The 14,204-nt window shown below is 42.0% G+C and overlaps 1 protein-coding gene across 23 annotated transcripts in view; it reads right to left on the bottom strand.

The window, feature by feature from the left end:
* Positions 1 to 14,204, bottom strand: part of grm8a (glutamate receptor, metabotropic 8a) — a 453,766-nt gene that overhangs the window by 138,949 nt on the left and 300,613 nt on the right. For 20 of the 23 annotated variants that reach the window (XM_037121952.1, XM_037121956.1, XM_037121954.1 and 17 more), the window contains one exon: positions 3,690 to 3,773. In XM_037121952.1, the coding sequence (XP_036977847.1) occupies positions 3,690 to 3,773 (84 nt within the window). Of the gene's footprint in view, positions 1 to 366; positions 751 to 3,242; positions 3,262 to 3,689; positions 3,774 to 14,204 lie in introns of those variants that run through there. The other 3 variants (XM_037121957.1, XM_037121969.1, XM_037121973.1) reach the window with 3 other exon arrangements.

Below are 14,204 nucleotides of genomic sequence, written 5' to 3'. Positions count from 1 at the left end.
GAGAACGAGAGAAGGAGAGAGAGCGATATCGAGAGAGACGTGCAGTAGATAGAGGAATTCGTATTCACAGAGGAGGATTACCTGGTATCCGTGTCACATCCCCTGTAGCAAATCGTGCAACACAGATCCAAACCTGACAGCTACAAAGGAGGAAATACTGCTTTCACTGTTATAATCCCCTCTGTAATATAGAACAGGAGGAGAGCACCAGGATATTTCACCCCCCCTGATTCTGTTTTTTTACTTCAAGACGGACAGGTGGATACAGAACAACGGGCAGATAGTGCTGATTGTATTTCTGTATTTAACACTGACAGTCATTGTACCACTGATGTCTGAGGCCAGAGGCTTATGAGGCCGACCTGCAAACACAGCTGAAACTGATAAAAACTGACAAGTGAAAAAAGAACAAAAAAGAAATCTTGTTCCAGAAGTGATTTTCCTTGTTCCTGCAACGGCTCCAGGTTTCCTGTGCAGCGCACCGATCAGGTCACAATTACACCAACATCGACAGAATACATTACTATCTATTCAATGATGCACATGTTTAAATTACTCAATAAAACAAAGTAAAAACATTTGCACGTTGCTTCTTTTTCGGCACGATTAACCTCTCAATATTTTTGCAGTCTTTAGTTGTGGGTGAGCTTGGGAACCAGACGAGCTCCAGAAGCTCTGGCAGATGCATCTGGCCTCCCTCCCAATCAGACATATTTCCATCAGACTGGGCCTGTGGCAGTCCAGCAGCAACTGTTTATGTAATACAGGAGAAATAAGTGAACCCAGCAGCTGAACCATGTTTGTATGTTTGTTTTTTGTTGTCCAACTTTTGGTGTGGCGAGCAAAAACTTCCTGTGCTAGCGGTATGAACACTCTGCCAGTGCACTGACCTCCCAGTCTGGACTGCAAGCTGCCTTGCTAACTATGGTTACTAGCTAACAGCAGTTACAGTCAGCAGCAGTTAGCGGGCTACCCTAGTGATATGCTGCTCCCTATTTGTTTTTGTTTTTTTCAAGGTGTTTTAAATCAGCTAGATCCAGATTTTTGTGTGGATCAGCATCAGATTGTACTCATTCATAGATACCAGCCACCTTTACAGTATATGCCACTAAATATTTTGTTATCCTGGTGACAAACCAACCAACCAACAAACGTACTCAAAAGCAAAAGCAAATAGTCTGAAGTATGTAATTAAGTTTCTTTCCATTTCAAACCTCTTTGGAGACATTCATATAAAGACACTTATATATTGGGACTTGCACAGTCAATACAGTAATAAATATATATATATATATTTTTTTTTTCCCTGCAAAACAGCAATTGCCTAATCTCTGGTTGTGTGTGGAAGCACACTAGACACAGTCGGCAGATTTCACTGTAGCTTCCTGGCCTGAGGGGAAGTACTCTTAAAGGGCAGCCGGAGTGATCTGCATCACATTTCAGACCCAGACACCGAGAGACGCACACTCACACATGCATAATATATGCTGGAGCACACACAACATTGTGCAACAGTGCTTATGCCTAGTCAGTATAATGCCTGAAATGCCCTCGTCCACCCACGCACAGCCAATCGTGTAGCTGTTATCGCTGCAAGAGGGAACATTCTCCAGCGCATTTGCTCACACATAAACACACGCACACATGCGCCTCTCATCTCTCACTAGAAGAGCCTGAGGTGATCTACGATTAAAGAGAAACTCCACATTAAATTAGTTATCAAAGGTAAAGCACTGAAAGTTACGAGTACAGTACGTTGCAGATTTAATGGGCTTAACCTGGTTGTATTGCAGTGAGTCTCACAAATACACAAAACCTGAGCAGTGTTCAAAGGAACTGCTTATTCAGGGGAAAGAAGATCCAATGCAAATCTTTCACTGTGGGGTCTGTACATCATCCAGAGTAACTTGGAAATTATTTATGAAAATAGATGCAACGCTGTTTAAATGGTATATATTTCTAATTTGCACCATAAACAAAATGTGTTTTACTTCTATTTAATCATGGTGGAGGTGTAAATATTAGAGAAAGCCATTTAAATACCCCAGCAAATAAACCAAAAAAAATCATGCATGCATAGATAACACAGGAGAAATGTACGGAACGCATTCTTGCATATGTACTCGGTCAGCCCCCTGAAAAAAAATGTGTTTCCACCAGCAAACTAAATACGCAGCAGCTTGTTTGATTTATGGACGAGCCCATGAGATCATGGCTGGAAGAGCAAGCAATGAGCCAGATGTTTTCTTAATGGAATGAATGTTTTACAGGTGATACAGGGTTGATGTATCGTAATGCGGAGGCCCGTAGCCTCAAATCATCTCGGATTGGCATAATTTGCAGGTTGCTCGGGAGCGATCAACCACACAGACATTGGAAGCGTGGGAGGAAAAAGGACGTCCTACGAGTTTGGGTGGGTGTGATATTATCAGCTCCACTTTGCAAGTAAAAACAGAGGTGAGGTGAAAGCGTGGCTATTTCTAAAAACTGCACAAACAAAATCAAGTTGATCTGCCTGGCTATAGATAAAGGAGGTAAGCAACATAATTGCATTAATTATATTGGCAAAGTGTGGTTTCTGTTAAGCATGGATGGAGGAAACTTTACAAGGGAATACATTTTCACTCATGGGGTTTAAAAAGTGGATTAATCTTCACTCCTGTTAAGTACCCTGACTGCGGCAGTGTTACATGGATTTGGCTTCCATTGTCAGGTGTTTATGTACTGTAATGCTGACTGCTGACTGCACAACCATTACAGAGAGAAACTGGGAGAAAAGAGATGACCAGAGTCTTACATTATTATTGGAATAACAAAATATACATAACAAAAAGGTTTAGTCGTTTATCTGACATTCGGATGTAAAATACTGACATATTACATCTTTAAATTTACATTTCTAATGCATGGCTTTTGCACTGTGAAGCTGCTGCGTTTACTTATGTAAATGATCTGAATATTTCTTCCACCTCTGGGAAAGGGAGAATATATGGCATGATATTTTTCAATTTGGGTGAATCGGTCCTTTAAAATGGATTCTCGATACATTATTGCTTTCTTAAAAATGCAATCGGAAGCCGAAATTACTTCAGATGAGCTGAAAACGCTTCCCGAGCACGCCGGGCTGCTGATAATGCATTGAAAACGCATCAGAAATGCATTGGTCTCAGTAGAACGGACCGACCGGATCGCAACGCCGCTGAAGTCTCACAGTCTCACGGCTTCTCTCCCTCTCTCTGCCAGGGTCTGGCGATACGTTACCTTTGAAGAGCAATAAATGTGAGCCGTATAACAAATCACACGGATCCCATAGTCTGTGTGTTATTTAGTTATTTATGCCTCGTGGAGAAATGGCTCTCCATTCCTTCCGAGCAGCACTTATTAGTGTCACATGTGGAAGATTTCTCCCCTCGGGTTGTCATGCCAATGTGGAAGCACAGTATGAGTTTTTAAATATATTTGACTGGAAGGGAAAGAGAGTGCGTGCAGGAGTGTGTGTGTGTGTGTGTGTGTGCATGTGTGTGTGTGTGCGTGAGTGCGCGTCTGTGTGAGGCGTGCGTACACATTTCTGTACCCAGCATCGCAGCTTCCATTACAATATGGGTCACGCCTCCGTGATCTACTTAGAGGAGATGAAGTGAGCGTGTCCAGAAGCATACATTGTGTGTGGGTTCGTATGCTGCACGCACCTTTGTGTGGCTGAAGCAAGGTGTGCCTGCGCCATGTGTGTTGAAAAGATACCCACAGGGGCTTTTCTGCAACTTCCAGGGAATCTGTGAAAGGCGAGACAGAGAAATCGAGGGTTAGTGGGAGAGGATGCCCAGACATGAAAGCCTCCCGTATAATGGAGATAATAGGCTGTGGATCGACGAGTGGAGGCCAGTAAATTAATGGGCCCTCCTTGACACAAAGTCCATTTGTTAGTTTTGAAGCGTTGTGACAGTTAATTACTGAGGGTTGGCTTCAGTGGACCACTCCACTTAGGCCGCCTCAGAGAAGAAAAACATTTCCTGTTGCGGGCGGAGACAGAGAGGACAGCTTTAGATGCTGTGGTTTAAAAAAGTATGTCGGCGTGCGCCTGTGTGAGTGCTTTTGGGTTGCGCGCGCCGCAGGTGTGTCAGCGCAACAGAAATCTCTTCTTTTTCCTAAACCACTAATTTGCCTCACCAAATAGGTTTCGGAGGAAATTGCCGCTTTGATTACGTTCGCTGTCAACATTTTTTCTCCAATCCAGGATGTGTCACGCCCTCCAGGTTGGGGTGGATAATTAGGGCTTTTCAGAAGAGAGAATGTAATTTGCATCACCAAGTCTCCTCAAACACTTTGTTAAGGTTAAAGAGAGAATCCTGATTTTGGTTAAATATTTGACTCCCGACTTTTTCACATTTAATCAAGACCACGACTTCCCCTCAGAGTGCTTTGAATCGCCCGAACATAACCATGGAAACAGAAATCATGGTCAACTGTAGATTTTGTAAGGAGAATAAGAGAAATATACCGACAGTGACCATTTAAAGAGAAGTTCAATAAGAACATTTCCTCAAAAAAAGTGTGGGGCAGCATTATCTCCTTTAAAGGGACAGTCCACACTACAATCAAAATATTCTTTCATATTCTTTCTTTTACCTAAAGCATTTTTAATCCACACAGATCGTTCTGTGTGAGTGGCCAAAGAGTCATCTCTCAAATGTAATGGAAGTACATGGCACTCACGTTCTGGTGCTTAAATAACAAACTAAGCTAGGGTATGAGGTCCAGGCGAAGAGAGGTGGAGAAGCACAGATGAGGACAGCGAGTGGGAACAGGGCTGGGCTAGCTAGGACTGGATGCAGCACAGGCGGCCCTGGAAAAGGTTGGACTAATTAGACAGATGCAAGACAGGTGTGAAGGGATAATGAGGCTGGTGAGGAGGAAACAAAACACTGGGACGGGGCAACCCACCAAACTACATCTGACAAACGTATCGCAGCACAGAAACGTAAATAACGGCGTACAAGAAGCTTGGGCTCATGACAGCATGGGATGTAAATACAGTGGCTTCCAGTCGCAGGAAAAGGAAACGGCCGATATGCGACTCCGGCTGGCCAAACAATGTAAAATTATAGACTGCTGTGCCTGCAGAGACCTTTCCCAACTAAAACATCTGGGATCAAGCTGGTGCACTTGACGGGAGGACCATCTTCTGAGCTGAGGACAGGTGGACTCTGTGTTTATAACACGGATGCTTGGTGCTCACGGTCAAAGTTGATGGATGGTGTTTCCCAGATGTCGAACTTTTGACATGATGATGACGATCATATTGTCATCGCCACTCGCCACCTATTCCATTTGTCATGCAACCCTGTGTTGTTTAATGACAAATCAATTACCTTGGACCTGATTTTGGAGTAAACTGTCCCTGTATTTGTTTGCTCATGCTAATTATTTTTCAAAACCTTATTTGTAGGAGACAGAGTTGATCCGCTGAAGTCTGGATTTACTTGCTTCGCTGTCTGATGTACAGTGGCAGTGCTTGTTGCACAAGCCACATCAAAATAGTAAAAGCTTAAAAGTACTTCACTTCCTCATGTTTCCCGGGTTCCAGATGGTTCCACATCCAAAAGAGGTCTGCTGTTGTGCCCGTAGACAACTGTTTCCCCAGTTGGAAGTACAGCTGAGCCAATCAAAGCTTTGCAGACAGGATTAAGAACGAGGATGCTACATTTCTCTCCCAGAGCAAGAATATATTGAGAAAGTAAATTACATCACATTGCAATACATGCTGTGAATTGACATTTTCCTTGACAAACTTTAAGTTAACTGCGCCATCCACCCACTACCACAGCTGATTACATCACTCACTCCTGATTGGTCAGTGCCCCTCTCCAAATAGAAAACGGCTGGCTTGTACACAATATTAGACTGAATAGTGACACAGTCATATAATCAGGCCACACCGACGGAGGAAGCGCGATTCATCGATAACGTCATCACTGCGATTGACTGATCTCAGTAGCGGTGTTTATTCAAAACCTGCATGTATTTTACAAAAGCCTGGTTTCAGCCTTGAGAAAAGTTAGTTGGCTACTGTCACATAAGATGGTGCAAACCTACTTCTCACTGTCGCAATATTCACCGTAGCAACAACATAATTGTGCTGTCTGTTGCTTTCTTGGCTTTGATGTTGACACCTTGGAACGCAACGTAAACGCAGACGGTTGAAGGGATGCGAATCAAATCCTCCAAAACATGCTCTCATCTTTCCATCTGTGTGCTCGACGCGCAGCAAAATACTCATTTTCTTATAAAACGCCACTTGAATTATATTCAAAGCTGTCAAATAAACGCACCAGGAGCCATAACTAGAAAGCATCTCTGTGTGGTCTTGCAGCTCTTTATAACTGGTATTTGGTATCCGAGACCGAGATAAGTTATTTGTATTCCAGTTGAGAGACACTCCCCAAAGAATACCAATTAGTGAAGGTTACCTCTACCTCAGCCAGTTTGAATGTTTGACAGTGTTTCTTTAAGTGTGTGTTTGCGCTGTGACTCCCTGGATTTAGTCTTCTTAAATCTGATAGGAGTCCTTCTGGCAGAGAGATCAGTTAAACTGGAGATTGGGTGCCATCAGGGAATATTTTGTCTGTTTACAAACCTCTTTCTTTAAAATAATTGGCTTCATTGTGAAGTTTGCCTATTATTATTGATTAAGGCGTTATTCTAAACATATTTCTTTTAAGTTAAGTTTTTTTTTCTCCGATAGACCAAACTCTGACTGAGCTTTCATCAAGGCCGCACTGACACGGTTACCGAGCCTCTATGTTGAATTTGATTTCAACGCTACACATCATTTTGTGGGAGTTGGTGTCACATCTTTTAAAATGGCAGACGTCTTATTTCAGTGAATCTCTCCAAATGTCAAGCTAAAGTGAAAGACTGATTTTACCTTTGTCACCGTGATCTTGTCAGACAGATACCAGCGCAGCCTCCGTCTCTGTATTCACTGACAGTAAAGGACTCTCAGTGGAACCGACCTGCTGGTTACGCCTCAAGAAACTTTTTGTGCATTTATCCGTGTTGCCTCCACGCAATTTAAATTGGCATTACTTTACATTTATTTAGCTGACACTTTTCGCTAAAGGGACTTACAAGTGGTGCATTTGATCGAGTGGATTCAACACAAAATAGGGCTGCAACCAGGGCCAGGTAGTTAGACAGATTACACTACTGACCATTGGTAAACAACTGTCAAACAAATGGCACAAGATTATAATTATGCTCATTTATTTAATTTAGTTTAGGGAAATTGTTAGCGTAGGGTTTCTGTGGCTGTTTTGTACTTAAAAGGATTACCTAGCTAATTTGCAGATTCATTTACAATCTATGCTATGTTTATAGGACAGTAAAATAGTGTGAATGACAACACATTTAAACTCAACATGTTACCGTTTTGATAGATTAAAGCAATAAACAGGAAATTCATATCTGAGCATGCATGAGTTAAAGAGTTAAAAGGGATAATTTGATTTCTGATAAAAGTATGTTACAGTGTATTACCAAGATTAAAAAAAAAAAGAAAGAAAGAAAGTACTTTATAAGAAGTATATTTTCCAAGCATGTGTCCATAAATTCCTTTAAACCTTTTGCCTGTCTTGGTGCCCATTTCTGGGTCCAGCTACAATCAATCATCATTAAAATTATGCATTTTTCTGAAACCAAAAGAACTGGAGTCTTCAGCTGCTAAAATATCTGAGATTAATATCACTGAAACATTTACAGTGTCAATTGAAAAGAAGCACATTCAACAGTAGAAATGTAGTATAGATATAATTATGAAGTGAAAATCACTCTATTCTTTTTCTGAACCTTCCGAGAATATTTTTATCATCTTCTAAATATGAAACTGTTGATTGATTGATCAGTTAGTCAATGAAGGGGATTTTTGGTATTTGGTATTTCAGTCTTTTCTCAAGCCACGATTCCAGGTTGGTGGTTCCAGCTTATTGACTGACACCTTTGATTTAATTAAATGGTTAATGAAGTCGTAGTTGTCTACATGTCTGTTTTCACCCTCTTCTTGCTCTCTTCCCCATGAAAAAAAAAGACTAAATATGAATATCATGCAAGAAATATACACAAAAAGTGCCACTATAAACCAGATAGGAGCACTTGAGAGAAACAGATTGGTATCCGTGCACACGCTTGGAGGAAATCCAACAAAATTACGTTTATGTTCTATTTATTGTCTGGAATAACAGACAATTACCTTTGTTTTGCCTGAGGCAACATATGTGTGCGACTGAGAGGGAGTTACACCGGGACATCCTGGAAGAGAGAGATCAAGAACAGAAGATTCCTCTCGAGCCGTGTTCAGTCGGAGTAAAAGCACGAGAGGGAGAAGCTGAAGAGGCGTGGAAGCGAAAATGAAAGAGGGGGACAGAATTAGGGTGGGGAACTCCACTCATTATTCAGCAGGCCCTTCAGATCTCAAACACTGTCAAGTCTCCACGGTGTTGAAAGAGGATAAAACAGGAGAAAATAAATTTGGGGAATAAGATCAGCCCCAAATTCATTAGAAACCCAGTCTGACCCCCTGCCCATCAATAAAGTGGGGCTTTAGGCTGGACTGACAGAACTGTGAGACTCATAAAATATGGTTTTATCAGCATGGCCAATCAAAAAAAAATGCAAATAAGCTGCTTAAAAACTTCAGTCATGATCTGTTTGTTCAACTATAACCTACAGAGAGAAAATGTGTGTAATTGTAATAAATTGGTGTGAATTTTAATTAACTGCCCTGTGTCAAGTTAGAGCCACGTCTCTGGTCGTTTTATTGGACTCTCAGCACTTTCTTCACAGCGGGTCTTTACTTGTTTCCATCAGGGTGGCGGTGTTACCTCCCAGATATACACCACAAGGTCTTTTATTCCATCAGCTACCATCCATCACTGAAAATGTAATTTGACCTTTCCATCACATCCATTATAATTATTGTTTTTCGGAAGGTCCCCACACTGTAGAAGGCGATATTTTCATTTATTTTTTGATTATGAGGCAGGTCTAGGTGCTGTGTCAATACTGTGAAAAGATCATAACACTTCGTCTCCAGAGACAAACAGCCCATATTCAGGAACTGTCACAGTGTTGTGATATCACAATGATACAGTCATCAACCTCAGCCCAGCAGAAAACATGCTCAGGCCTGTCAGAGCTGGCCAATCAGAACATACTGGGCTTGTTGGAAAGGGGGCTTAATGAGACAGGTACCGAAAAGGAATGTTTAGAAATAGAGTGAACAGATGTGTTGCACGAATGGACAATATGAGACAAATAACACGTTTTTTGACCCATAAAGCATGTCAACATTTTCTAGTAGATACCCAGAGTGAATGCATGACCCTGAAAATTTGCTTAATATGGGATCGTTAAGTGATAATGTTTACTTCTGGTAAGCAGCTGGCTACTTGTTAACTCACAAAGTGTTGTTTTCCACATCTGGTGTTTGCAGGAAACGCAAATTCAGATAGGAACTGCATTCTTGAGGTTTGGAAACCAACCAACGAAATGAATGCGGACCATCTAGTTTAACTACTGTGTTGTGTGTGGGCCATATGGGCAATGTTACATGTGTGGAAACAAACCTTTCTGAAAGGTTTAACAGACTGTTAAACCTCTCCGTTGGTCTCTGATATCATCTCGTTGTTTGCTTCACATTAACCTGCTAATATAAATAATTATACATATTTTTTGTGAGTTGGTGGAGACTATTCAGCAGCTCTGTCAGCTGTGAGACACTGGGAGCTGTGAACACATGGAGATGTAAATGCCTTCTGTCGCTTAATCCACTGTTGTGGCCAAATCAATTTTAACATCTTGACTGGGATCGATAAAAGCAACACGGTTCTGCATTTGACAGGCAACAGACTGGTCACCCCCGTGCCCTGATTCAGGCAAATGGGAGCAAGCTCGCCGCCTTTCCAAACTCTCAAATCTCTTTCTGGAACTTTTAAACTAGCTCTTGTAGCCAGTGTAGCCTCAGATGAGTTCACAAAGTGGTTTTATAGGACTGTTTAGGTAAAATAATACATTTCTGGCTAAGCTGCTTGCGCACCAGTGTGTGAGTTTAATGTTAGTTGAGAGCAGCAAGGCTGTCGACACCAGGGAAGGGTTCCAGCCCAAACTACAAGAGGGCTGTGGAGCAGTAACTCTCGAATGACTGTAGAGCATTGAGTGATTTTACAAGGAGCAGCAGTGTGTGCAGCAGCAGCAGCACCATGGAGAGCTCCTCTCCTCAGAGTGCAGGCACTTGCCCGCTGATCCGTGCACCGTCTCGCGACACTGACTTTAAAACAGTAGGAGCCCGACTTTTCCACAGCAGCGCAGGGTTTTTCTGAATTTCCGTCCTAGATGTTAAATTATCGTCCAGGGACAGGTGATGCATCAGGCCTTTTTAGCAAAGCAAAGCGCTCTTTTAGCCGTTCACAACGAGCAGCTCCTTGTCTCTTGTCCGCGGAGCTGTTAGAAGCCTAACCCCTCGGAGGGCAGGTCTGATGGCTGCTGAGCGAAAAGGAGGAGCTCATTTACTTTGCTCACGCAGTCTCTCAGAATCACTCTGGGGATTCAAACCAACAGCCTGCTCTGCAATTTGCCTTAGAGCTCTAGGCTATTGTTACCCTTCTACCGGGTTATGAGTTAGTAGACACCAGAGAAATGCAACCGGGACATAAAAATCATACAAAAATGACCCACTGTGATGTGTAACAGGAATGATGGGAGAAGAAGGGGAGTGTATTTTGCAACATTTGAGCTGCACTTCAATTTTATCGCAGCATGTTGAACACAAGCACCACATGTGTTTGACATGTGATAGGGATGCAACACAAAGCTGCCTCTTCTATTTGTTCATTTCACACAAATTGTTTTTTAGTTAACTAGTGGAAGACAAGCGAATTTATAATTGAAACAGTTTTCTACTCACATTGGACGGATTACACATGTGTATGTATTGTAATGTGCTTTGCTGCTCACAGGGCAGACAATAACATTAACCATCAACCTAAATGTATCGCTAATGGTTAAGAATTGGTTGCATTTGATTTGATTTGAACAATAGTCTAACATGAGTGTGAATGTCCAGCTGTTATCAGTCCCGGAGGAAAACAAATAGTGGAAATTTTACGGTAGGTTTCAATGTTAAGGAAAAATACAGTAAGTCGGCATTGAAAAACATTTCATTGCAAACTAAAGGTTGTGTATATATTGGCTGCCGGCACAAGAGTCATGAGCATTTTCTTTAAAAAATTCTGTTCATATTAGTTATTATCAGAGCAATATGTTGAATTCTGCTTCCCTGTACAAACACGACCATCAGCAGTTACAATAATTACAGTTATAAGACACGGTTGAGATGCCAAAAGTATTTCACTGTGAACGTGTTTCAGCATATCTTTCTTTCATCTTTTCCTTCTGGTGCTTCTTTAATCGAGAAATCTATCAGTCTCCCTCCATATTTGCACTGATGTTTGTCTCCCTCATATCCACATAAACCTATAAATAACTATAAGGAGACCCTGAAACTGGTTTGTTAGGCTTTCCACTGTTCCAACAGTCCCCAAATGCCTCATAATGTTACACAAGTAAAAGAAGAATTAATGGATCTGCCCTGTGTTTCTGATCTGCTCCATCATTACTTATCATTTATCATTCTTTGTTGGCCAATACTTCACCCTTCTACCAAGTTTCATGAATATTGATCCAGTACTTTTTTTCCCCTGTAATCCTGCTAACAAACAGACAAAGTGACTCAAAAGCAGAGCCTCCTATCTTCAGTAAATATGGCTCATATACCTAATGGCTGGGCCACATGAGCTGCACAGTATCAGCGCTTATATAAAAGGAGATTTTCTTTTAAAAAGTCCCTCAAGAGCTGACATTATGTGGCAATTAAATGCATAATGTCATCTTGGCTGTCAGTCTTCCACTGGTAAACTCGACAATTAGAGCGTCCTCAGGGATTTGTTTGGACCTGCAATCAGGACACTTGGCAGTGACCTTTAGAGGGTTCACACATGTTTGGGGGTCAAACGTACAAAGAGCGACCTGATTATTCCAACAAAGGAACAGGTTAACATTGATTGCAAGCTTCGCCACAAATTAAGCTCAGTCTTAATTGGTAATCTCCAAGGCAGGCTGGATCCTTCTGTTCTTCTTCTTCTTTTTATCACCTCGCATTTATCTTTCGGGAAGGTGCTTTCTCCTCTGCAGTCGTTTCCTTTTTTTCTGAAGAGGAACTAATCACAATCAGGACTGAGAAATGTCACTTCAGTTCTGTCTGAGACACTCGGAACAACTTTAATTATTACGACAAAAACAATCTAAATCTGAATACATTCTCTGTGATACGGGGCCGACCGAATTCTGTCAGAATCACCAGCGGTTTTACGTCTGACACAGTCGGATGAGCAGACAGGCAGAAAAAGCCAATCCATAACTCGAGGGACCTGACGCTCAGACATTCCTATAATCTGTACACTTCAGCGAAGGGGTTCTGTTTTCTGTTTTTCTGAACTGACACACATACTCCCATGCACATGCACACACACACACACACACGCCGATGTACACAGAGCCCCACACACACTCTAAGCCATTTGTTAAAGTGATTCATGAATAGCGGTATTGGGAACTGATGACTCGTAGCAGCTCCGATGTCATCCAAGGATCCTCCTTTTCCTTATTCACAGCTTTGCGCGCACACACACACACACACACACACACACACACACACACACACACACACCAGCCCAAACCATTCATATCCGACCCTATGTTATCCATTTTCATTTGCAGAATTTACACCCCGCACCGTAGCTCTTGGCCCCCCGCTCTAAATCCATAAGTTGATTCACAGCTGATGCAACGTGGTATTGCTGTTGTTTTCTCCCTATGATTGGTGGTTTACAGGTTTATTACTTGGGTTTGACATATCTTTCTGTGGGTCAGTGGGCTTATTACTGGATATACTGTAAATCCTCGCTGTGATTGACAGAGGATCATGGACGCTCTCGCTATAGTCAACCGACAGTATACAGAGGTGTGACCGAGCTGCAGCACAATCTCGAGATGTAAATACAACGCTGTGGAGGTGTGAAGACCGTTTGGTTTGGATGGTGTTTTCTGATCAAATGCAATTATTTGTTGACATGACCATGAAGACTAAAAGCGATTTATTTTTTTCTTTGAAAAAAAAAAAAATGTGATTCACTGTAATTAATGGAATATTTTGACATATGCTTGCCAAGATTTTCATACCAGGTTGATACTGTGGATGTACTGTATAAATTAATATATGGAGATACCCAACTTCCCATCCAAAAAAAATATACATTCGACAAACGCAGATGGAGATTTCTCGACCTCCTGTCAAAAATATCTGTTTTTGTCACCACAAACACCACTGGAGATGTTCCGATTTGGAAATTGGCCTCAAAGCCCAGAACCCTTCCAGGGGACTTGGTAGATACCAGCTTCATATCTGTCCTCTACAGCGAGGAGGTGATTATCCAGCCTGGTCTCCACACAACAACTTTCCTTTAGCTCACTGAAATACAAGGATCCATCTCATTTGTTTTTTCTGTACTCGAGATGCAAAAGTCTACAAGACTGTTTATTTACTCTATGCTAAGCTAAGCTAACCGCCTCTGGGTTCTAATTCCATAGCTCATGCTGGTAAGAGTGATATCAGTCTCCTCCTCTAACTCTCAGCAAGAGCATGAATATTTTCCAAAGTATCAACCTTTTTCGCTAAGCTGAGTCTATCAGAAGAATAGTACTTGTAGGCCGTCCTCCGGGGTCAGGGAAGCTCAAACTCGGCGGTAAGAAGAATTTGGGAAGCCAAAGGGAAGGATGTTCTGCTAACTTCATTTGGGCTGTGATGTCTGCTGGGATTTCTAGATTCTGATGTGTTCAAGTTCAAATGGGAACTTGTTCGCGAGTCTGAGCAAGATGAGGCGTGAGATTGCCTGGCAGATTTGTTCAGGCGTTCCACGAGACTGTTGTGGCGAAGAGTGAGCTGAGCCTCAAGGTTAAATTGTCCAATTACCTGTCGATGTGAGTTTTATCCCTCACCTTCAGTCATGAGCTTTGGGTAGTGACCGAAAGAACACGATTTTGAAGATTTCAGAAGGAATTTTCTCAGGATGATATACGGAAAGGACCCCAAAGCA

This window comes from Acanthopagrus latus, chromosome 14 (genome assembly GCF_904848185.1).
Source record: "Acanthopagrus latus isolate v.2019 chromosome 14, fAcaLat1.1, whole genome shotgun sequence".
Classification (NCBI taxonomy): domain Eukaryota; kingdom Metazoa; phylum Chordata; class Actinopteri; order Spariformes; family Sparidae; genus Acanthopagrus; species Acanthopagrus latus.
The sequence above is the reverse complement of the archived record's forward strand: the minus strand, read 5'-3'. Positions and strand labels throughout refer to the sequence as shown.